At 46.0% G+C, this 24,931-nt stretch overlaps 5 protein-coding genes across 5 annotated transcripts; 3 read left to right on the forward strand and 2 right to left on the reverse strand.

Annotated features, from left to right (window-relative positions):
* Nucleotides 1-2,372: 2,372 nt before the first annotated feature.
* On the reverse strand, nt 2,373-5,239 carry LOC117844613 (G-type lectin S-receptor-like serine/threonine-protein kinase At2g19130). The gene has a single exon (XM_034725341.2). It carries the CDS (start codon nt 5,125-5,127, stop codon nt 2,650-2,652), a length of 2,478 nt encoding a protein of 825 aa, XP_034581232.2. The 5' UTR covers nt 5,128-5,239; the 3' UTR covers nt 2,373-2,649.
* Nucleotides 5,240-6,335: 1,096 nt separating this feature from the next.
* Nucleotides 6,336-10,101, forward strand: LOC117844617 (mitochondrial pyruvate carrier 4). Its single transcript, XM_034725346.2, has 6 exons — nt 6,336-6,649; nt 8,270-8,388; nt 8,807-8,905; nt 9,032-9,084; nt 9,576-9,649; nt 9,736-10,101. The coding sequence occupies exons 2-6, from the start codon at nt 8,337-8,339 to the stop codon at nt 9,785-9,787; spliced, it is 330 nt and encodes a 109-aa protein (XP_034581237.1). The 5' UTR covers nt 6,336-6,649; nt 8,270-8,336; the 3' UTR covers nt 9,788-10,101.
* Nucleotides 10,102-11,752: 1,651 nt separating this feature from the next.
* Nucleotides 11,753-13,912, forward strand: LOC117845818 (uncharacterized). Its single transcript, XM_034726906.2, has one exon. It carries the CDS (start codon nt 12,275-12,277, stop codon nt 12,920-12,922), a length of 648 nt encoding a protein of 215 aa, XP_034582797.1. The 5' UTR covers nt 11,753-12,274; the 3' UTR covers nt 12,923-13,912.
* A 2,624-nt stretch (nt 13,913-16,536) lies between these two features.
* Nucleotides 16,537-17,558, forward strand: LOC117843193 (uncharacterized). Its single transcript, XM_034723751.2, has one exon. The coding sequence runs from the start codon at nt 16,721-16,723 to the stop codon at nt 17,390-17,392; it is 672 nt and encodes a 223-aa protein (XP_034579642.1). The 5' UTR covers nt 16,537-16,720; the 3' UTR covers nt 17,393-17,558.
* A 2,892-nt stretch (nt 17,559-20,450) lies between these two features.
* Nucleotides 20,451-23,852, reverse strand: LOC117845792 (uncharacterized). Its single transcript, XM_034726878.2, has 5 exons — nt 23,350-23,852; nt 22,676-22,739; nt 21,606-21,770; nt 21,127-21,192; nt 20,451-21,033 (listed from the first exon to the last, which is right to left on the reverse strand). The coding sequence occupies exons 1-5, from the start codon at nt 23,835-23,837 to the stop codon at nt 20,806-20,808; spliced, it is 1,011 nt and encodes a 336-aa protein (XP_034582769.1). The 5' UTR covers nt 23,838-23,852; the 3' UTR covers nt 20,451-20,805.
* Nucleotides 23,853-24,931: the final 1,079 nt, after the last annotated feature.

The raw sequence follows: 24,931 nt of genomic DNA on the forward strand, positions 1-24,931 counted from the left end.
TGGAGTGGGCACACTGAATCTCCTGACAATTGGCGCAAAATATGAGGGCAAATTAGTTCTCATCATCGCCCTGCCATACAAACTAGGATGAGGCTATTCTGCAGAATTGCCAACTTTGTACATGAAGCAATTGAACACACCTTAAGAGCTGCGTTAGTTTTACACGGGCCGGATGTGCCTCCTTTTTCATTTTTATTGAGTTTACTTAAGGGACTATACCTCCTGCCCATATGCATTGCAACAAGACAAACGTTCAGTGTTATTACAGCTTCAGAAATGCAAGGTGCGGCAATACTTGCCTGAATGTTCCCCAAAAAACAAAAGCCTGAGCCCCACGGTTGATAGGTAACCCCAATTCAGTTCCAGAAACTGAAGCATTCAGACAACAGTGATCATGTTACTTGTGCAGTGTTATCGTGTTAATTGTCTCTGATGAAATAGTGAAGTCTGAGCTACAGCCTTAAAGTGATCTGACTGCTTCTAGGAATATAGTCACTGCTTTAATAAGGTAAAATTATAAATTCAAATAACAGGAATATATTGTTGATTACATAGCAGTACATGAGCATACTGATTGGTGAGTACTGCTCTATACATTCACCCAGCTTGAGTTTTAGAAATTTACAGTGCCGTCCTGTTATGAGTGCCGTAATAATTAAATTATTTGCAGGATTAGGTATTACTGTATTTTTCCTCCACTAGTTGTTGTAGAAGTACGGGTACTGGGGCCACACTGACATCTCGCCCTGCAAGATTTGAACTATTTGTTGGATCGTTGGCCTGTGAGCCTCATTGGTCTGAATGCACCGGCACGCAACCTTGCATGATCTCTCTAGCTCTCGAATATCCGCATCATTTAGTCTGTGATCCAAGATTTCAGAAATGTCACCTTCACTTATCCTAATTGTGGCCACACTGGAAAGTACCTTACGGTTCAATTCTCCATCAACTTTGAATTCCTTCTGCCTGAAATTATCTCGAATAGCATCATTCATAGCTGTACACATCTGCTTTTGGTGTTATGGGAAGACCTCCAATCCATTCTAGTGCAGATACTCTATTGCTCCTCTCATAGTTGTCGATGCCCTGCTAAAATGTCGATCCATAACTACATAAGCTTCGCCACACCAAAATCAGACACTTTTGGACTGAATTCTGCACAAGAAGTACATTTTCAGGCTTTATATCACAACGTATGATGCGATCATGGCATTCATCGTGGAGATAATGTAATCCCTTTGCAACACCTAGAATGACTAGGAATCTTGTGTTCTATCCAATATCTTCTCATTCTTGAAGAGATGAAGATGATATTGAGAGATCCATTCACCATAAAGTCATACACCAGCAGCCTTTCGACTCTGCTCAAGCAGAACCCACTTAGGTGAACCAGATTATTATGGTCAATTTTCCCTAAAGCCCTCACCTCAGTGTGAAATTTCTTCTCTCCTTGTTTCATGCCTTGAAGCTTCTTGACAGCTATTGGTTTGGAGTCTGGGAGCAACCCTTTGAGCACTGAACCAAAGCTACCTTGCCCCAGTTTATCTGAGAAATTCTTTGTGCAATGCTGTAAAAAGGAATAGTCGTAGACAATGAGAGTGTCATTATCTGATAAAGTCTTTTGAGATGAAGTCCTCCTTTGGAATGTCTTAACAGTTATGCCAAAAGCAAATAGTGCCATAAAAATACTACCCTGGTGCAATTAACACAGTAAGCCTCTCAGGAGGATCGTGGAAGCAGTGGTATTGTTGTGTCCAGTCCTTTATTGTATTCAGAAAATAGGTTGGGTGCGTCTCTCTCATTGTTCCATGCCTACCATCTACTAGCTCTTCTTAATCTGGAGTCTATAATAACTTGACCAAATCTTCATCTCTCTCTAAATGATCCCATGGTTCCGCATACATCTTGAAACAACTCGAGTTATGAACAATACTTTGAAACATTAGCGTAATAACACTGAAATCATCATGCGTACTGCAAGAGTGATGTTGTAATTTACAGCTACCATCCTTATAATGATGCCAGGCTATGGCTATTCAGCCTGGGAAATAGAAATTCATCAGCAAAAGAATACATGCCCGACTCAGATGTTACAAAACATAGCCCCTGTTTTTTCCCCTCACTTAGCTGGCTATCTCATCGAAGTTGATTGATTGGGATGCTTAAGTTTTCATATAAACAAGGAAACAGTAACACGGAATTTGTTTGCACAGAAATTTGGGGTCCGCTTGCTTATTTTGTTATTTTATTTTCATTTTTGAAAAATCAATCTGTACCTCCTTTTTTAGAAAAAAATAATTTCAGCCTCATTCACCAAAGAGTATGCGCACGCCTGAGCTGATGTTAGGAGCAATTAGTCAAAAACATAACTGTAACAAAAAAGCGTCTATATTCAGATTCCAATATATGGTTCAAAGGTGAACTCATCAACTCAATTTTACATTTAGTAGGACAAATGGGGAAGATTGCATGTGTACATGCAACAGTGGTCCCTTTGTTATATTGGTTACTACACTCTGCACTAGATCTACAGTATTAAAGCATAGCACAGTACAAAAGCGGAGCATATTAGGTTCTAATTTATGTACATCTTCGCTCACTCATAACACTCTCCAAGTATTTGCCCTAACCAATTGCAGCTTATCTGATTTATATACTTTGGAAGTGTGAACCGCCTGAAGTAGCACTGTATGTCTGGGAAGTTGTCGTGCTGTCCTGTGTCTGAGAAGCCTGACTTGAAGATATATCTGAAAAGAAGTTTATAACATCAGGGCTTTCACCAAGAACTCTCAATGACCTTGGAACAGGAGGCATGTTAACGTCAAGGAATCCCTCGAGGATTTGAACAATCTGGCCAGTTGTGGGTCTAGCACTTTCGTCATCTTGGATGCACCAACAGGCAACCTTAGAAGCTCTTGTGAGTTCATCAACATTTGCATCTCCATTTAGCCTGGGGTCCATCAAGCTCCGCACATCCCCTTCATGAAGCTTGCTTGCAGCGAAGGTTGGGAAGAAGGTGGATCCACACTTTTCACCATGATCAGAATTTCTCCTGCCTGATATGAGTTCGAAGAGCATCATACCGTAGCTAAAGACATCTGCCTTTGCTGTTATGGCCACACCACTGATCCATTCAGGTGCGAGGTAACCCCTTGTTCCTCTCATTGTTGTCAATACACGACTGAAGTCTCTGCCTAAGAGCTTCGCTAGACCAAAATCAGCAACTTTTGGCACAAATGACTCATCCAAGAGTATGTTTTCTGGCTTGACATCACAGTGTATAATGCAATCCCTACATTTTTCATGCAGGTAATTTAAACCTCTTGCTGTTCCAAGTGCTATTTGGTACCTGGAAGCCCAGCTCAGTTCCGTTGTCTCACCAGGGAATAACTGCAAGTCCAGGGAGCCCTTCGGCATGAACTCATACACAAGCAGTCTCCGTGATCCTTCAGAGCAAAATCCAAGTAGACGGACCAAATTGACATGCTGGATTGTCCCAATGGTGCTCACCTCAGCACGGAATTGCTTCTCCCCTTGGTGAACTCCGTCTAGCCTCTTCACAGCAATGGCAGTTGAATCTGGGAGCTTCCCTTTGAACACTGAGCCAAAGGCACCTCCACCAATCCTCTCTGAGAAGTTGTTAGTAACATGCTGCAGATCACTGTACCTAAAGGCGATCAGTGTGCCCCCAGCAGTCTTGGATATCCGAAGAGTCCTGTCTCGGCGGTATTTCTGAAATAGGAAGTATGACACAATAGCAATGGCTATTAAAACTGCAGCAACTCCACCAACAACTGCGCCAATGATCACTGTCTTGCTCTTTTTGGAGTCTGGAAGCTCAGAAGCTGCAATCCTGAGGAAGAGCGTGCCTCCTCCATTTCCACTGTATTGGTCTTGGAGGTTAATCAGGTCCCCATGCCAGACAAAGCAGCCGCTACTATTGTAAGTGTATGCATTACAAGAGCAATTGCTCAGACAAGTCACCTGACAGTCTTGAGAGCTCGCAGCCACAGCAGTCTGAGCATTATCAGGTAGCCTCACACCTGTCATGGTATAGAACTTATCAGGCTTGGCTTGTGCAGAACTTGAATTTGTCTGGCACTGCAGTGGTACTCTCCTTTTACAGCCACCACTGAAATCCTGGAGGTCCCAATCACTCTGAACCTTCTGAGTGAACCCCTTGATGCAGTTGCAGAATGGGAGGGCATTGAGGTTGCAGCTGCCATATGCCCCGCAGACAGCGTACACCTCACACTGTGCCCGTGGCTGGGCCCAGAACATGATCCACGACTGTGAGGCGGACACCCATGTCTCCTGCTTGATCTGCCCATTCACATCAATGATGAACCGTGAGATGACATTGTTATCCTTCATCGAATAGATGAAGTAGCTCTCTGTGTCGTTGTCGATGAATTGGAAATTGTAGTTGTAACCGGCCGTCATCTCTGGCACAAGGCTGAAGATATTGCCATTCCAAGGGCCACTGGTCCAGTAAGTTTTGGAATCCTTCCACTGGATGAAGTACTGTGTTGTGCCGTTCGGGTCCAGCTCCAGCGAAAACAAGCCGGGAGATGGGTTTGCCATGTTCCTCCATGGAACAAGACGCTGACTGACCCCTGTGGTCTTGTTCAGCCCAAGTTTGCCCCCCGGAAGCCATGTGTTTGTGGGATGATCTATGCTTCGCCAGTAAACTATTGATGAATTGGCATCAGTGAGGTCAAGGCTACCGTTATCTTGGAGGACGGCAATGGTGGAGTTGGATCCAATGCTCACGTTGGTCGACCACAGCAGCCGGTTGTTGGATCGATCAAGGAGGACGAGGTTGCCATCGTTGCCGATGGTCAGGGCTGCGGTGGTCGGGTCTGTCACCGGGACGTCGGAGTTGGCCGTCCACACGGTCGTCTGCTGCGGTATGTTGCTGTACCATATGGCGATGTAGTAGTTGCTGGTGCTGGAGGAGGAGGTGGTGTTACCTTGGGTTGGGGTGTAGAAGCCCAAGGTGAACTTGTTGCCCTTGGACACAATCTTCTGCGGCCCGGACAACGGTGTGGAGGAGTTGATGGTGTCGACGGCTGCACAGAGAAGGATCTGGCTGAGTAGGAGGAGGAGGAGGAAGAAAGGAGCCATGGATGGGAGCTCGAAGGAGCAGCCAAGGCTTGGGAGGTGGGGAGTTTGGACTTCTGGAGTAATTGAAGGTGGTGGTGGTTGGGCACAGATGTTTTGATGGACAGCAATGCTCCACTTCATCATGGACTAATACAAAAGGTGGCGTCTTTGACCTGGTATTGCAGCTATGGTCTTTGACAGGTACACATCCAATGCCCTTCTGGTGTGGGAATGATAGAGCGATTAACATAACTGCTGTCATGTGCTGAAAATGATTGCACAAGAATAAATTTAGGTATTTTGCTAATGAATTCCAAGGAAATAAAGGTGCATCCAATTTTTTTTGTCTTCTGAAAACAGTGGCTGGTCATTTTAATTGATTTCTGCAGCGCATTCAATTGGGTCGTTCTACAGCTGTAGGCGGCTTACATTATCTTATCTGATATTTTCTTGATTCATACCTGTGATTGAACAGAAACGCTAACGTCTGCTATGATACTGACCGTTGGTTGAAACTATCGTTTCTAGAAAAAAAAGAAAGCGAATGGTTTGAAGCCGGAGAAGTGTTGCTGACTTGTTGCGGCGGCGGCTAAAGCTCCAGAAGGCAGGGTTGCTTGAATAGTTTAACGAGGCTGGTTGTTCACGGCGTATGTTTTAAGACCTCTCTTCAAAAGAAAAAAAAATGTTTTGAAGACTTTGTCCTCTTGCGAATACTTGCTAAATTTTCCGGTTTGGACTGCTGATTATTCAATCTTTGATCTTTTTTTTCAAAGAAAGTTAAACATATGATCTGGTGGCCTCTTTCCTGAACACTCGTGATGTTGCTGCTTTCTCAGATAAGGTCTTCTAGAATGGCACGGTAAGACAAGAGAACATGGCAGCACGCCACCAGAGTTTTGGGTGCCTATCTCTACTCAATGATAATGCTGTCATGTGGCACATAGAGTATTTTTTTAACGAGTCATGTAAGAATCAAACTTATTCATGTGAAATTCCAGCAAATATCCTGTATGGAGGCGGAAAGGAGATATTTTGGCTAGAGAGCCAAAGCTGGTGGGGTGGCTGGGCGCAACAGACTAGCTGGAGAAGAGAGTGGCCGAGCTTTGACGATGGGCAGTCTGGTCGCGGTCCTCCTTAACTCGCCTGTCAAAAGCATGCATCTGTGAGCACTCTCTTTCCATGCATTCAATTCTGGAAACGTCATTTTAGGGAGACCCGGCCCACCCTTAAGATGCTCTGACAGAAAGAGCCCATCGGCCCATCCCCTTGTCTTCTTCTTCTTCCTCCCTCGTTAGTCAGATCCGAGCGTAATCACCAATCGCCATTCGGCCATTCCCCCAATCCCTCTACGGCTCTACCTGCCCCATCCTTCCGGGCCCCTGGTCGTCTCCGCCGTATCCTGCCGCCGCGCCCGCACTCGCCGGCGGCCATCCGTATCCGGCCACGGTTCGGGATTGCCCGTCGTATTGGTTCCTCCCGCTCAGCTCGTCGCCGGCACCACCCGCCCCCTCTCAGCCCGTCGCCGGTGCCGTCCTTTTCACCCGTGCGTCCTATAATCCTCCCATTTGGACTCGTTCCCGTTTTGCAATTCGCGTGGCGCTTGGAATGTGCTGGGTTGTGTCTGAATTATTGTGAGCGCAATTTCAATTGGAATGGCAAGCAGGAAGCGACCCTTTTTGTCGAGAAAGAAACAGAAATGACACTGAGTCTACGATTGCCGGATGATGAACAACCTACCGACTTTATTTGATCCACTTGTTGAGTTACATGCATAAGTATTTATGTAGTCATTGAATCAATCTTGTCCATTTTTTCCTTCGCGCAGAATTCTGATTTTTTGTGACATTGTCCTGATATATTGATGTTATTGTATCAGTGAAAACTCATTCTTACTACCAGTTATGTTCTAGCTGGAGTTCTCTAACTACTTGTTAGCAGTGCATATTGCATTTTCTGCTTGAGCAGTTAACTTGTATTTATAGAACCTATATCAGAATGGTTCTGAATCATATAGCTATCATTGGTTGAACAAGGTTTCAGTCAGGTAAATTCAATCTGATTGTGCTTGATGTTCCTGGCAATTGATGAGTACACTGTTTCCTCATGGGATGTATTAGCGAAAGGGTCTCTAGCTGATTTGGTTAGATGGCCTCAGAAGCACTCCTCAAGTCGTGGGTTCGACTCCCCGTGGGAGCAAGAATTTAAGGCTGGGGTTAAAAAAATCCCCTCGTCTGTCACCGTAACCAAAGCACAGGTCAAGGCCTGGCCCAGGTCGTAGCTGTGGGTGGTTTGGACCCTTGTGTAAGGGTGGGGCAGAGGTTCGGGGGTTTTCTCAGCTTGTGTGAGAAGGTCGTCTTCTTAGCAAAAAACCCGGGGGCTGTCTTACCCCCCCGCAGTCGAGTTTTTTTTTTTGTATCCTGAATTCCTGATATCACACGACTTTGATCTCCTTGCCCTAATGGTTTACCCATGTCATATGATATCCAAGTTGTTGCATCAGCAATTAGCATATTCTGCTCGATTCTGTTTATACCCTGTATTTAAATGGCCTCTCCAGAAATTTGTAAATTGAAATGGTGAGCAAGAAGGTGTCCTTTGTTCAGGAAAGCAACAAGGATAATGTAGAGGCTCTGATTACTGGTTGATGAACAAACTGCAGTATATTAAGTCTTGGAATCAGCCTTTTCCTGTCTTTTTACTATAGAGTGCTTATTTTGTATGTCCATTTTAGTGATATTGGTGTCACTATTGCAGTGAAAACTCATTTAGTCCAATTAGAGTTATGTTATAGCTATAATTCTCCAACTACATATAAGTGCATGTATTGCAATTTCTGTTTTAGCGTTTGATTTTTTAAAAAAAATCATTGTAAATCGGAGCTGATTGTGTTCTGAGTTCATGGTAACAGGTGAGTATACATTTTTTTTATGGACTGTGTTATAGGAGCATGTACCATGATGCATTCATACAATGTATCACATGCATTTGATATCCTTGTCCTGATGGTTTATCCATATGATAAGGTATTCAAGTTATTGCGTTATCATACTCTGCTCGAGTTTTTCTATGCCATAAATGGGTGTTCAGAAATTTATATGCCTATTTCTATGACATTTCTCATATGTTGAAGGTGATAACCATGCTTCTATTTTTTTGCTTGCAGGGGAGCAGTAGAACAAGTGACTGTAAACAGGTTGTTCAAAAGCACAGAAAAGTGTGTGCTAGTTTAAATGGCTTCGAAGCTCCAAGCCTTTTGGAACCATCCTGCTGGCCCCAAAACCAGTTAATTATCTCCACATCGCTCCTTTTCTTTTGCCGCTTATTGTATCCATGATCAATGGCATTCTTATTTATCATAATCTTCCTTTTGTCATTTCTGATCACGGTTATCTGCTTTCCTCTCGTTACACGCACATAGCTATATAATGATCATTCTAGGCTTCAAGCTAGCTTATGGCATATTTCTTGGCATACCTGAGATGCATTCTTGGGTGTATGATATTGAATTTAGCCTTACATTAGTCTGGATTGACTGATTGAGGCAAAGTGTAATCTAACTTGTGACTGTGAAGCATGGAACAATTCAGGCGGCCCATATTATTCTGCAGTTCCTCTATAGTAAAATGGGATGCATATATCAGATGCTGCATTGTGCTAGTAATTGCTACCTGAGACTTTAATCAAACATTCTCTATTGCAGTTCATTTCTGGGCTCCCACATTTAAATGGGGTATCAGCATCGCCAACATTGCAGACTTTGCAAAACCACCTGAAAAGATATCCTATCCTCAGCAAATTGGTATGTTTAAGCTGTCCAATTACTTCATCCTGTTTCTGATTTTCGAATTACAAGACCACTACTTTGATTTGCTTCCTCATGCCATGCTGAGAACATAGCATGCTTATTCTGTTGAATTGTATGCAGCTGTGGCTTGCACTGGAGTCATTTGGACACGCTACAGCATGGTTATCACACCAGTAAGGCCTCTCGTGTATTTGCACAATCCTTTGTCTCTATTTTTCTCTGGAACTCGTGATTCAGCGTTGATTGTATCTTCATCTGAAATTCAACTTGTAAATTATACACCTTATCTTGCTGCTGTGATATTGATTTAGTTATATCTATCTTCCAGTAATGTTATCATATGCTTTTCTAATCAGTGTTCATGCAAAGCTGCTTGTTGGATCTGTTTTAACTACTCTACAGCACTTCTGTTTCCCATCTATCCATGTTATGCAGTGTTGATGTCAGAAAAAGAACTATTAGTTTACAGTTATGAACAGAAACTTGAATAACTTCATGGTACTAGTTCTTCTACTGACTTATTTAATAACCAACCATCCTTCATCCAAAATGAGCTGGCATACTTCTGTAGGGTTTATTGGATCTTGATTGTGAAAAAAAAAAGATGCTGTTTTGATTCCTAATCTTGCTCATCTTGTTGATTCCTAATGTCATGATATTGCAGAAAAACTGGAACCTGTTCAGTGTTAACGTTGCAATGGCCGGTACAGGCTTGTATCAGCTTTCACGCAAAATAAGGTATGTTATAAAACCATGCGTGTTTCACATTTTACTGTTTGGCTCATAAGGGTAAGACAAGTGATTCATGTTGATTGCCTTTGCAGGCAAGACTACTTTTCTGATGAGAAGGAAACTGCCCCGTCGCTTGAAGGATGATGACGGATGCCACTGCACCGCATGAAGGATGATGACGACAAACAAGAATAATCGATTGAGAAGAGAAACACACAGCTTTGGAGCCAAGATAGGAATCCATTGCTTATTTCCCTGTTTCTTCTGTTCTCTACTCATGACAGATCCGATGTGAATTCACCAAAAAAAAATGTAGGTAATAACCTTTTGTGCACCTGTTAAGCATCATGCAGATACATCAAGCCTTTTGTGCACCTGTTAAGAATCATGCAGATACATGAAACAGCTTCTGAATTTTTTTCATGTGATGTTCAATCGATCCAAATTTTGGAACCTCATTTTCTTCTAAGCCAAGTCTTGCAACCCACCGTCAGTTACCTCTCCGTTTTGAATCTGAAGCTACATGTTATTACCTCTGGAAAGTAAATGCAGAGGAGAATCTTCTCCTCCTTTCTTTTTTTCGTCTGGACAATGTAGCGTACTAGCTTTGTACTACCTACTCGTACATAATTTGCCATTGACTACCTGGTTGTGTTGCATTCGTTCGGCACGGTCAGTCGGTCATAGCCGGTGGTTGTAGTTGTTGCAGATTCGGCAGCTATAAGGGCTAAGAAAAAGCGTTCCTTTTTCATCTTGAGAAAGAAGAGGAACAGTTGAGCTGACAGAATGACACTGCTCGTGTCGACGGTTCAGACGATGAAGCAGAGCCAAGAACCTCACGCCATCTCGTCGTCTTATTTATGTTGATGAATGCGTCATGCCGACTCTCCTCGCCCTCTCTTCCGGTTCGTTCCGTCGCCTGTTTCGCCGGCCCCGAGTTCCCAACCACCCGTACACTCTGCAGCATTGCAGTTACATACAGGGGTGTGCACAGAAAAGATGTGTTTGGGCGTTTGGCTGGCGGGCTGGCTGGCGACTGTGATCAAGCGAAGGGATCGGATCGGGAGCAGCGATTTCGGGCTGGACCGAAGGAAGGCACGAAACAAGTGAGGGGCGGGTTCCAGACCCCGCTGTACGCAGTAGTGCAGTACGCTGTCCCCAGGAACCGGGGGCACCTATGCGCCCGCGTGAACTTTTGACGCTCCCCCCGCCGGCCTTCCGGCCACAACAGCATCCTCTCTCCGCTGACCGACTTGCTGCGTTATTTGTTTGTTGGTCACGCGAACCGGGACGCCGCGTGCGCATGGGGCAAGCTACCAAAGGCATGACTGCATGCCCGTTGTGAACAATCACCAAAGGCATGCCGTGCTTTCTACTTTATACTACTCCACAAAGCGAGCGTAGTTACGCCTACATTTGAAAGGTCGCGCGCGCGCGGAATCTATCTAGAAGAAACAGAAAAGCCATGGTCGGATGCATGAGAACTTGGAAGACACGGGCTGGACTGGCTAGCGTCGTCTGCGTACTGCGCATGGTCTTTTTCCAATGAATCGTCGCATTGCATGCATGCAGTCGTAGCTGTCAAACACGAAACGACCGTGTTAGTTCCTTCCTCTCGATCGGGTGTCCTTGCTTTTGCTACTCCCTCCAACTCAAATCACAACTTGTAATGACACAACACACATTCTGGCGAGCTAGTTACCACTAAGTCTTCGCCACAACGTTTTTTTTATTTAAAAAAAGGGAAAGACTGGATAATTATATCGTTATCCTGCGTACCTTCCCTCGCAAAATACCTTGGTTTCTGCCGCATCTTTAGAATTACAACAAGTCGTCCAAGTCTGAAAAGCAGAGGTTGGCCACAAGATCCTGTGTGCTTTTGAACGATGACGAGGTGTGAGCCTGTGTCCCCCCAGCACCTGTTGTATGTGGAATCGATCACGTGACACTCTCGGATATGAACTTGACAAACGGAAACCGAGTAGCGAATGAAAGCGAGAGTGCAAGGGGCAAGGGCACAAGCACAATCAGTCACCGAACCGGTACACGTGGGACCCAACCGATCCACGACGAGGCCCACTGCGCATCCGAACCCAAAAGCGAGCGTGGCTTGCCGAGACCAAGTCAAAATCGGTCAATCCCGCCCTACCAATCCACCACCCCAAGTGCCGAGTCGAGCGCGCGCCGGCGACCCAATCGACACGATAGAGCGCAGGCGAACCGTCTCCCTCCGCCTCGGCTCACGGCCTAACCACGCGCCTCCTCCCTCTTCCTTTTCCGGCTCCCACACACCCAACAGCCAGCCACTGTCCACGTCCACACCAAACAGAGACGCGCGCACCTACATATTTCAGGCGCGAGCCGCTGCTTCTCACTCGGAAGCGGACACGGCCCGGAGGCCGGATCGATCGGGAGTCCATCGGTCGCCTTCGTTCGTCTCAACCGACGCGGCCGCTCGCGGCAGGCGCCCGGCGGTTCTACATCATCTCGGTCCATCCATCCAACTTCTATTCTAGCGGATCGGAATCGGAAACCCCCCCTGCCGTGAGAGTTACCAACACCACCGACCGATCGGAGCCTCGCTCTCGTCTCCCGCGAGCGCTACTACGAGTCCCACGATTCGGTGCCGCGATGAAGTTGTTCGTGTGCTTCGGCGGCTCCGCGGCCGTCGTGGACGACGACGCGGGCGGCGACATGGAGGCGGCGGCGGTACTGGCAGCTCGCCACCAGCGAGAACGGACGCGGAGCCGGTCGTCCCGGGGGAATTTCTTCTTCTCCAGTAGCAGCAAGGGCAGGACGAAGAAACAGCCGGCGCCCGAGGCGAAGAAGCTGGGGGTGGAAACCGACGACGACGCCTACGTCTCGTCCGCTGGGTCGTCGTCGGTGCCGTCCTCGGCGCCGCTGTCCTCCGCGGCGTCGCTGGACTCGGACTCGTCCTCGTCGTCCCGCTCCTCGGCCTCGGCCTCCTCACCCGTGTCCTCGTCGCCCTCGGTCTCGGGGGCGCTCTTCCCGCCTCTCGCGGCGAAGCGGCAGGGGTCGTCGGCGTCGTCCCCGGCGGCGGGGGCCGCGGCCGTGGTGCTGTCCCTGCTGATGGTGGTGTTCTGCGGCCGGGTCGGTGCGACGGTGCTCACCTCCACCGCGCTCTACCTCTTCCCGCTGCGGTGGCACGCGAGGCCGACGGGTAAGGAGGACGGCGTGGGCTCGCTGGAGTGCGACGACGACGAGGAGACGGCGAAGAGGACGAAGGTGGGTACAGTCTTACGGAGGGGTTCTTGGTGAGGAACCGCAACAATTGATCGCCTTGGTTTATTCTTTCTCCTCTTTTTTGTTTGGATATGAAGAAGAAAGAGTTTTGCACTAATTTATTTTTTTTGTCCAAGAGTTTACTATGTAATTATAAATTGCGGGCGTACATAGTGTAATTAAACTTATATAAAGAGATGCTAAGATATAAAGTTTGTGGCTTGTATGCCATTTTGTTTATGTAAACATAAATCGAGGAATTAAATGCAAGAAAATTTTAACAAAGATGCTCGATTCAAAAGACAAGTCATTGCGGCATCGACACGATCAATAAAGTGAGGAATATAACCGATACTTTCGTTCTATTAAAGGCGAAATTCTTAAGCAATGATCTAAGTTTTTCTTATATATTGATACTCAATATTTAAAAAGTTTGACCAGCAGAAATCCTAAAACGAACTAGACGGAGTAGATTGTGTATGGTATTTTGGTAAGAAATTGGCAACGGGGGCCACAACTGCACAATGTTGTGTGTAACTTTATCTCCACCCAATTACTGCAATAATGAATAATCTTTGAGGTATGGGTCCACAGTTTGCACATCGTGACGATCCATTGCAATTCCATAAGGCTTACCTGTTGCATTCACGCGAGTAGTTAGTGGAAAAACTTTGGCGACCTTTGCCATCACGAAAGTATATGGGTATATCTGCACTCAAGAACGAGTAACTTTTCATGAACTCGCGAATGATTGACGCTTTGCGCTCGTATTCCTCTGGCGTCTTTTTTTTTCTATATGCAGGCAAATTATAATGCAATATTTCACATACAACACGAAAATGTTTTTGAAAGTAAAAAACAGTAAAAAGCCATGCATGGGACTCCGAGGAGTAAACTATACTACCCAGACGCATGTCCTTTTCTGTAGCTCACTATCATTGGTCGGTCCACTTATATGTATATGATTATAAGCATGATTGATCGATTAACTTTAGTATGGCCATGTGAGCTCGTGGAGTACGTGCAATGCATGCATAAGCTGGGACGCGCTAATGAACAGACGTGGCTTAACCGCACTCCATGCGAGGATTTGAGAGGCTGCGCGCGAATGCGTGTTTAACTCCCAACCGTACGTGTGCGTCCCAGCTGATTACCTTTTTATATTACCATCAGAAAATGGTCACGGCCGGAACGTCCGTCCGTGGCAGGGCCGTTCCCGGCGTGACCAACGGCGGCTCCGGCCGCCGGCCGTCCCTACACGCCCCTGCTCCCTCCCTCGAACCAAGGGCCACTCCATCCGGTACGTCTACTACTATCATTGATGTGTGCACTACTACTAGTATACTACTAGTAGTCATCATGCATCTTGCCTTCGTCGTCGTTATTGCTCGGTTTTTTACTAGCGTAGTATGTGCATGATGCACGCATCCGTGACTAACAATCATGACCTAGTAGTCTTTCAACAAAGTGGGTGTAGCTACGCCAAGATTTCAAAGGCAATCTCGGAATGTAGACGAAGCAGAAAAGCCCTGGCCGGGGTGAACAAAACTTGGAAGACACGGACTAGAGATCACCAGACCTCTTTTAGACCGTTTGCAGTCGTCGCAACCGTCAAGCACGAAACGACACTACTAGTTCGTCCTATCCGATCATCTCCACGTGCCAAATCTTGAGACAGTAATAATTTGACCACATTATTAATTAATCTTCATCGCAACATTTCCAAAAGGAAAGGTGCGTCGTAATTGTATTATTATATCGCGGCGGAGACTTGCCAAATGCTTCCCGCGGCATCTTTGGAGTTAAAGAAGTAAACGAAGTTTGAAAAGCTCGGCCAGAGCCCAGATGCTGTATACCTTTTGAATTAGAGGGAATAATGAGCATGTCTCCATCTCCCGGGCCAATGTAATCGATCACGCGGCACTGACAATTTGAGCTACAGCTCGCGTACGTGCTGAACTGAAACCGAGTAGCGAAGGGATCACGCGAGACGGCGATAGGGCATATGGAGTCCGACAGAGGCCTACCGGTACCCAAACCAAAATTAATGTGTGTTTATTCGGAAAACCAACTATTTCCCGTCTTTACCAGCAAATGCAGTTTAAAAATCCTGTCTATTTTTGGAAAAAACTTTGGCTATTGACATCTAGGACCTCAGGATTCTCTCGGGTTTGCAACCATGCGCACAAGGATATTATAGTCATTTGCCATTTTTTTTTATTTGGCTCACAGTCTCTGTTTGATATGAATCTAGTCTCTATAATGGTTGAGTTAGTCCAAGAACCACTTTGAGCCCTCCTCCATGACCTCCTATTGTGCCACCTTAGAGCAGTTCGTACCATACCAGCTATGCTCCGCAGAGTTTAATAGACACAATCGTATTGTTCTATTTCTTGGAGGCCACATTCAAATAAAGAAAAGAGAACAACTTACCTACTCCCTCCGTTCCAAATTACTATTTGTTTTGCTTATTCTAGATACATAACTTTTGCTACGTATCTAGATATGCATGCATCTAGATTCGTACCAAAATTTTTGTATCTGTAAAAGTCAAAATGAATAGTAATTTGGGATGGAGGCAGTATTTCACTAATCACCTTAGACTTCACAACCCCCAACATCCACTCCACAGCGTCAAGTATTCGCTTGCAAGTTCCAAATTCGAAGTTTACTTGAAGGTCGATTTTCCGGTCTGACACAGAACGTACAGTCGATGTAATTCGGTTTTTTTGCTTTCACGATTCAATTTTTATGACACTGGAGCTGCCCTTGCTCGACCTTGCATTGCACCCGTGGAGCTGCTGCTAACCATTTCTCAAGAACATACCTCTTGTTGCTTCATTGTGATTTATTGTTGGAGTTGGAGGTAGCCATCCCGCACATTTTATGGTGATGCTATATCAATAAAAAAAATCCTACGTGACGTTTATTTAATGCGCATGAGAATTACATGTAAAATTCTTTCATCCTCCTATGCAAAAACTAAAAGTCTTTTTTTTAATATGGTTGGCATTTGAGATCGAGCGCATCATTAGTATGGTTGGCAAATGCTCCGTTAATTGCCCTAGAGACCGTAGTCAAAGTCAGTCAGCAATCCCGCTCTACACGCTGGTACGCGGTTAAGTTAGTCCAGTGCAAGGTTTCATTGCACTGTTTCCAAGAATGCCACATCATCCCATGAGGTGTATTCTCATGAATGAAACAGGGAGTCCCAGTGCACAGTTTCATTTCACGATTTCATAGGATGCCCATGACATTTAATTGTGAGGTATGTGATTGGATATGGTTAGATGAAATGAAACTCTATAGTCCCCAATGCAAGTTTCAATAGGTTTCATAGTCTTGGAAACAGTGTATACACAGTTTCATCCAGATGAAACTCCTTCCCTCTCTCACTTCATAACTACCATGCCATGTCATCACATATGCTGATGTGTCACCGTATTTAATGTGCATGAAACCTCTATAAAACTCCCACTGGGATTAGCCTTGCACCACTCCGCGAAGGCGCGAACGGCCGGCGACCCAAGCAAGCACGAGTCGATGGAACGCACCGAACCGGGCCCCACTCGCTTCCCCTTTCCTATTCCAATTCCCCGCACCACACGCTGTCCGCACCAACCAACACGCGCGCGCACCTATATATCCACCCGCGCTCCGCTTCACTCCGATCCGAAGCAAGCAGACACACGGGCCGCAGGTCGATCGCCTCAGCCGACGCGATCCTACTATACCATCTGACCCACCCACACGAGCGGATCGGAAACCCCTGGTGCTTGTTACCACCGTCCACCGACCGATCGAGACCTTTCGTCTCGCCCGATCGAGCGCGCAATGAAGCTCTTCATGTGCTTCGGCGGTGCGGCCGCCGTGGCCGACGACGAAGCGGCTGCGGAGGCGGCGGCTCGCCACCGGGACCAGCGTGGCCAGAGCATGTCGTTCCGGGCGAGGTTCTTGTCCGGTAAGAAGGGCAGCGGCAAGAAGAAACCGTCGTCGGCGTCACCGCCACCGGCCAAGTCAAAGAAGCGGGGGATGGACGCCGATGACGACGTCTACGGCTTGTTCGGCACGGCGTCGTCGGTGGCGTCCTCGGCACCGCTGAGCTCCGCGGCGTCGCTGGACTCGGGCTACTCCTCCTCCTCCTCCTCCTCCTCGTCCGCTCGCTCCTCGACCGCCTCGTCGTCCTCGCCATCCGTCTCGGGGGTGCTTTTCCCGCCAGCGGCGGCGAGGCGGCGGGCGGCGAAGAAGGGGTCGTCGTCGTCCCCGGTGGCGGGCGCCGCGGCCGTGGTGCTGTGCCTGCTGATGGTGGTGTTCTGCGGCCGGGTCGGGGCCACGCTGCTCACGTCCACGGCGCTCTACCTTTTCCCGCGGCGGTGGCCCGCGAGGACGGCGCGTGGGGACGACGGCGTGGGCTCGCCGGAGCGCGACGCCGAGGAGGAGACGACGACGGCGAGGAGGAAGGTGGTTACGGATCAGGTGTTCTTGCTGAGGAACCGCAAGAAGTGATACCGTCGCTTCTTTTCTTTTTTTTTTCACTTCCTTTTTGTTCGGATGAGAAGGAAGAGTTTTGCACTAACTAGCTGTTTTTTGTCCAAGAGTTTATGTGATTATAAATCGCGGACATAATGTAACCAAACTTGAATTACACAAAGATGCTACAATAGTTTGTTTATGCAAATATAAATATGCTAATAAGATCGTTTGTTAAACAAAATGTTGAAAGGTAAAAAAGACGAGTTGTTAATTAACTTTAATTTGCTTCATCCAGTTACTGCGATGGAACTTTCAGAAAAGAAAGTAAGGTTAAAGAAGCAAAAGGGCGTAGGCAGAATTGTGGGCGCCAACAAATTCCACAATGCGTGATATAATTACGTGTCGCTCCAGCATGAAAAGCCAGTGGAATTGAAATGAAACTTTGGCAAGCTTTGCAATTATGAAAGTATATCTGCACTCGAGAACGAGAGTTGCTTTTGAGGAACTCATGAATGATTGGTGCTTTGCATTCCTTTTCCTCGTGCTTCTTTATTCACATTTGGAGGAGTAAAGGGAAAGCACTCAGAATTTTTTGTTGGAAATCCATCAAGCACCCCGAATAAACCAGCTACTGGAACACCCAAAATTTTGTAATCCCACAATAGTCTCCTAACCAATTTACTGCAAGGAGAATAGACATGCCATGCACCTAGTCAAGACTCAAGAATAATAGTCCATGAAAAGTTGAAAACAATTTCCCCTTTGTTACATGCTGTGTTTTACACTTCTACTGTATGTGTCTTGAAATTTGGAGCCATATAATGTGGCAAGAAGAATACTATTGCCTGCTGAAAAGCCCCTTCTGAATCGCCATCGCCAGTAAATCGTAGTCACGACTCACGACATGGTGTCCAAACCATTATTGGTCAATTCAGTAAAAGTGACAGGGAAGGTTGATAAAGCACTGCTCATTTTTAACTAAGACCAGGTCCTTATGTTAATGGGGCGTCCACTGTCCTGTATACTGATGTGATGTAAACGGCTTCACGTGATCATTTAGCGTTTTGTCCTGGTTTCGGCTCAGCTATATAGATGATGCATTTCACTCAGACGATGCATGCATTATTGATCCATGATCCGGCTTTCTGCAAAACGTCTGCAGAAAGAATTGCCAGAAGCTGCTAACCATCCGTCCTGATCCGATGGATAGAGTTGCTCCTACACACGTAGTAGCTATAGACAAAGGCAGACTATGCATGATGATATGCCATGAACCCATGGGATTCAGACAGACAGTGGGTGAGCCCATCGCCATCTCCATCCATGTACAGTGCACTGTGCACACTTGCAAAACGCGCTTTAGAAGATCGTCGTTAGTGATGCCAAGACGCCAACACGCCGCAGCTTCTCACCACGCATACCTTCGTTACTAAGGAACGGAACCGGAGCTGGGGCCGGTCTTGGCAAAACCCTAAAAGCATGTCGTCCTTAAAAAACCGTAAAAGCCATGGGTCGCTGTGGATAGAGCTACAGCTAACAAGGCGCATGGCTTTTTCTCCTTTCTACTGGCATCCATCCACTAAGAATCTAAGATTGATTATTGAGCGCCGGAATTTACCGAAATCAGAAGGTGACAGAGTATGGTTGCACTGATTAATTGATTGAATATATAGTTTATACTACTGGAGTGCATGCATGCGCACGGGACGCGCTAAACGTGGTCTTGAGAGGAGATGATTGTTTTCTTTAAAAAAAGATTTGAGAGATTCTAGCTAGGCACATGACCTTCACATGCAATTTACGCTCAAAGTCAACATGTACCTGAACATGATACTTTAAAGGGTCGCTTTGCATCAGAATATATAAGGTTATTGTTCTTAAGCATGAAGCATCAGGTTGTCTTTTGGTTCATCCGGCCCGGCCCCCTACTGTCTTGTACTCTTGTTTATGTCAAAAAGCACAGGATGCATCTCATTGCAACCTACTCTGTTCGGCTGGCTGCTTTGCAGCTGGCTGCTGCTGCTCGGTAGAGAGCAAGCATTGTATTTAAGACTGTGAGACAGCAGCCGCAGCTTCGCACCATTTTCTTAGTCCTGTCTTACTGTCTTAAACAAACTGCACATCTATATTCCAAAGAAAAAAGACCTATCAAGCAGCATTTTAAGTGTCTCTAGTAAACTTTTCCTATTCTCCAAACATTTGAGAGAAAAAAATACAATGATGCGCAGTTCTCCTGCGTATTCAAGAAAAAAAACTTTTCCTATTCTCTTGAATTTGGTAAGGTAATTAACTAGATCCATCAAGTAGCACTTTAAGTGTCTCTAGTAAATTTTTCCTGAACTTGGTAAGGTAATTAACTGAACTTGGTAAGGTAATTTTTTCCTGAACTTGGTAAGGTAATTAGTACAGTAGCACTAATTAATTATTCACATCTGCTGTCAGTCAAGTAAAGCGAAATAAAGCCAGACTGAACAAAATAGGCTGATCATGACAAAGACAAAGTAGGCATGATGATTGATCCAGAGACGAAACAATAATTCAAAAAAGCGCCACCCATGAACTTATTAAAGATGTCAAACCGTGGCACACGCACACGCATTCTTTCTAGGGCGAGTCGCTAATGGTTCGGTTAGCAAAAGGTGAAGCACACTCCGGAGCCCGGAGCCACCACACTGAGAGATGCCCACCTGGCCGCTTTCCTTATCCCTCAGAGATCAGAATTTAAAACTAAAAAAAGATCATCCCACATGAAGAAAAAAAAAGGGGGGGGCAGAAAGAGACATTTTCCATTAGCCATGACCCACGAGGCAGCAGCCAGCAGACCTGCATCATTGCAACTTTGCGAAGCTTTAGTAGGCTTAATAACCCCTTTCAATAATTTTACTGACGCTCTGTTTCTGCTTATACTGACAAGAAACGTAACCACAGGTTTCTGAGATCTCCAGCACACGCCTTCTCTGGTGGCAGGTGTGGAGTTCAGAAGTGTTAACCTGTAATATTTTTACACATGCAATTTGTGTTACGATAGAAAGCAAAAGCAAAAATGATGCTAACAAAGCTCCTGGAATTAAGTTTGACAAGGGACAGCATGGAAAGAGAAGGAATCCCATTTCATTCATGTCTATGTATCGTTGAAACTGCTAAGTTACATCAGAAATTTACAGTTGGATTCAGGCAAAAGCCCTAAGCTCGTGTGACATTATGCAGATACGGTCTTGGACCTAAATAAACTGATTGCACAATAGAAACATCACTGAATTTTACAACAACAGGCCGATTGCGCCCATCTCCCATGTATGGTTGCTGCCAAGTCCAGCATCAGATCACTGGATGCAAGCACACAATACGAAGGCGCAGAAGTGCAGTAACCATGATTTTTCTCGCAGGACAGTTGAAGCCCTTCTTGGAATGTGCAGAGGTTGTGGTGATGCAGAATAGCAATTCTATTACACCTGCTCCGGTTGGGCTGATGGGACGAGCGGCTCGTGCTCGTCAGCTGCATTTGATGTTCTGTCCATGCAACACAACCCTGGGGACTTACTAGGCACAAGTGAGGCCTTGTTCAGGGCAGCGAAAGCCTTGTTTCCTTCACCGTTGCTCCCTAAACAAATGGTATCGCCACGTCCATGCCAGACACCACACTGGACATTATTCATCTCCAAAGTTCTGGCCTCCTGAATTCAGAAGATAGTACAGGTGAGTTCACAATTGCCAAAAATAAGAAGAGAGTAAAATTGGGGACACAGATGGGCTTTTGCAGATATAACCTGGCACAGCGTACAGCAAGGACATATGAGATGGAGAACACAATCATCCAGACTGCTCTCAGTACCCTGTAAGCACAAAAGAGGGTGGATGGTCAGGACGTCAGGTTAGCTTCATCGGAATGAAGACTTCCAATCAATGCAATGAAGGACTTCTCCCTAAAATTTTATTTTTACAATTCTGGAATTAAAATACATGAACTAATTTACCCAGATGTTGACAGAATGTTTATGCCGATAGATATGACCTTGATTTACTTAACCATCAACATACTTCCAAGTTTCATTTACTTTCATTTTAGCTTTTGCAAAATGATGTAACAATTTCAATAGTGTCCAAGGATGTCAAGGATGGTGTAATTCTATAAAAGACAAGCACTGTAAGCAACTGCAATAAGTGCAACGTCTTGGCTCTTGTAGAAAACAGAAAACTTTCTGAATACTATATATATCTGAAAACAGCTATCCCAAGAAATACTAACCCGGATGTTGAATTGCTTCCTGATTCTTCTCCGGAAGTAACCAGTATAGATCGCTACCAAGAGAACAGAGGCAAGTCCCATATATAAATATATATGATGCTTCGTTACTGAAAAGGCAATTAGGCTGACCAGAACAGCCGCTAACAGAACGAAGTAAAACATTCCCTGAAAGAAATTCCATCTAGCATCAGCAGGATTAATGAGAGTAAAATACTAAAATTAACTACATCAGAGGGAGCTACACACAAGCAAACCTACAAACACAGAAAACTCAAAAATCAATGCCAATGAGATCAACACACAACACCTCAATTACGAATGTATATAACAGATACAGAGGATAGAATAGAACCATCCAGTTTGAAATAGGCAAGAGTCATCTGTGCCCTTAATATATACAGCAGGAGATATGTTGAAGTAAGGTTATAATATCCTAATGCCACTTTGTTAAGTATAACAAACTGACCATATAATTGAATATAATAAACGTGAATAGTTGATGCTGGATGAAATGAGAAGTTCCGAGAACATTTTTTAAAAACTATATAATTAAGCTGGTCTTTCAAGACTGACAGAGTGGTTAAATTGAGTAAAATATACTGGTACCGATCTGTCCAGCAAGTCCAGCGTGCAGTCTGATTCCCTCCATAGAATATTACAACATAACTAGCCAAGATTTTACTGGAACTTATGCTCTATGCAGCTTCAAATAAAAAAAGAAAGGCTATGTAGGTAGACTAGGTCTAAGACATGCCACAGGAATAAAGGATTGTCTAAAATGCTGTTCATGTTGCCAAGTCAATTCAAACGAGTTACACATCAGCCACGAATTGTATAAGCACAAGGCTGAGAAAATGACAGCTTTCCTATGATTGCCCAAAACTCCAAATAGCAAGCGTGATACCGGCTTGCCTTTCATGCCTTATCAAGAATACAACAAGAAACTATAGACACAAAGCAGCTAACATGGTACCTGCACAGCAATCTGACTGCACTTTTGTTTCACACTAAAGTAACAACAGAAAATGGATGAAACATGCTCATTCTGTAGTTTTGCAGATTATCTGTACCTGAAGGAAGCAAGATCCGAGGTTGGCTCTCCGCATGTTCTTGCCAAACCGGTAGCACGGGCAGCTGCAAACAGTTGCAAGCAAACGAATCTCAGCATAGTTTAATCACAGTTGACCACGGAAATGTAGTATGACGAAAAAAGGTGGCATATTTTTGCAGAAACACTAGAATAGCACCAAAACAGCAGCTAAGACATCGTTTTGGGGAATGTTCTCTGCTGGTAAGAATTCATCTTAAAATATGACGATTTTTCATCCACAGCTGTAGCAAGGGGAATTAGCAGGATTGTGATTCACAATCTCAATCTCTAAATCCTGGCGGATGCCACCCATTTCAAGAGCTAACTTGAAATTTGAGCCAAAATTTTCTGACTTTCCTCCGTTGAACTTCCTCCTCTGAACGAAAATCTCACAACAATTATGCCGTTTCAAACGATACTTCTCCATTCCTAAAACTTAGCACGAAGAACGACCCTCTTGGCTCCCAAATCCGCACAAAAACCAGTCCGTCCGCAAGCAAAAATGAATCCGCGTTCATCCAAACACCAAATCCCAAAGCACTGGCTTCCCAGCCAACTACGACGAGGTCCTACCAACAAGGCACCCACCCAGCCAGAACCGACCGACACAGCTGTATGAAACAAGGAAGAAGGAGAAGAGTTAGCTCCACCTACCAGGCGGCCTCGAGCGCGATCCGGCGGTCCTCCAGGCAATCCAGCACGACGTCCCCCTCCCACATCCTCTGCACCCCTCCGCCTCCGACTCCGCCTCCGCAGTCGCCGGCCGCCTCCGCCGCGGCTGCGCCCTTCCTCCGCTCCGCCGACAGCGCCACGGACGCGCACAGCATGTCGAAGTCCAGCACCGCCGCCATCCCGGACTCCTCCCCCTCGCTCTCGCTCTCCCCCCGCCGCCGCTCCTCCTCCTCCTCCTCCGTCCCCAGCGGACCACCACCACTGCTCCTCGCCGCCGTCGACAACTCCTCCGCCGCCGCGGCCATTACCTCCTCCTCCGCCTCCTGTACCTCCCCTTTTCCCTCTCGCTCCGAAGCTTTCCGTTTCGTACTGGCGTTGTTGCGGTTGCGGGGGGTTCTTCTCGGTATCGCGCCGGGTTTTTTAACGTCTAATAAATCGCCTCCGATTATGAGAGGGAGGGAAGAGCACATTCGGATCGGTAAACTCGAGGGGGCGCTTCAGCCTACGAGACGCCCAGGCTTCCATGTCGACCGCACCCGCCGACGGGTGGGTCCAGAATGGGAACCAGGGGAAGCGTTTGCTGCTGGGCCCACGAGCCAGCTAAATAGGTAGGAGAACAGGTGGCTACGGGGAAGACAGCGGGTGATGGTTAAAACGGGCAATCAACAGTGGGGACGCGGACAATAACGCGCGCGTGATTGGGGTTAGTTTAGTGGTGGTTGGGGCGGCTCGCCAGGCTGGTGGTGGGTCTGTGGAGCCCGTGTGTCAGCGGGAGTAGGTGGCTGCGTTTCCCTATGATCCTATCCACTGCCGCGTACACGGGCAGGCGGCCGACCAGGGGCAGGGGACCAGCCGCCGCTTCGGCGGCACCAGACGTGTACCTGAAAATTTTGCCAGCTTGGGCAGTCTCGTTTCTGCGGTGACGCTAAATTCGGCCGCCCCATGCTTTTGCACATTGTAAGAGCAAAAATTTTGTTATGCCAGATTGTAGGACCAAAATGGTATGCCACACACATGACACATTCTTTCTCACGGAGCATTGAATCTATTTTAGGCGAGCACACAGGTTCGAGCTTTTGTAGTATCTGTCATCACGTTGCTTATCTGATTTTAGCAAAGGATCGTATCATTACTCAATGTGTGTTTATTAATTTGCTATTTCGGCAGCGCATAATAGATGGCCATATCGCTCTGTATCACTATACTATAAGGCACATCCGCACTATGTTAGTGTTGGTACTTTTGGCAACGAAAATCTAATTGAATAGTACTACCATGTATACAATGTATTAGTACAACTTTCATAACAGTCATGAATTCATGATGTGGTACGAATATCCTTCTATTAACAAATTAAGTTTCTAATAAGATGAAATGGTACGCCGCAAACTTAGTTTTCTCGCCCATGAACTATAGCAATTTTCCCAGCCTAACAAGTTCACGGTTTTGAGTGTCAAGGTGTACAATTACAGGTACGCTTAGCTATGAATAAAAAACAAACAAGCAGCCACAGTGCTGCTACTAACCACCTTCTTAACTCGTGGTGATGTTTGCTTTCACAAGG

This window comes from Setaria viridis, chromosome 2 (genome assembly GCF_005286985.2).
Source record: "Setaria viridis chromosome 2, Setaria_viridis_v4.0, whole genome shotgun sequence".
Lineage (NCBI taxonomy): Eukaryota > Viridiplantae > Streptophyta > Magnoliopsida > Poales > Poaceae > Setaria > Setaria viridis.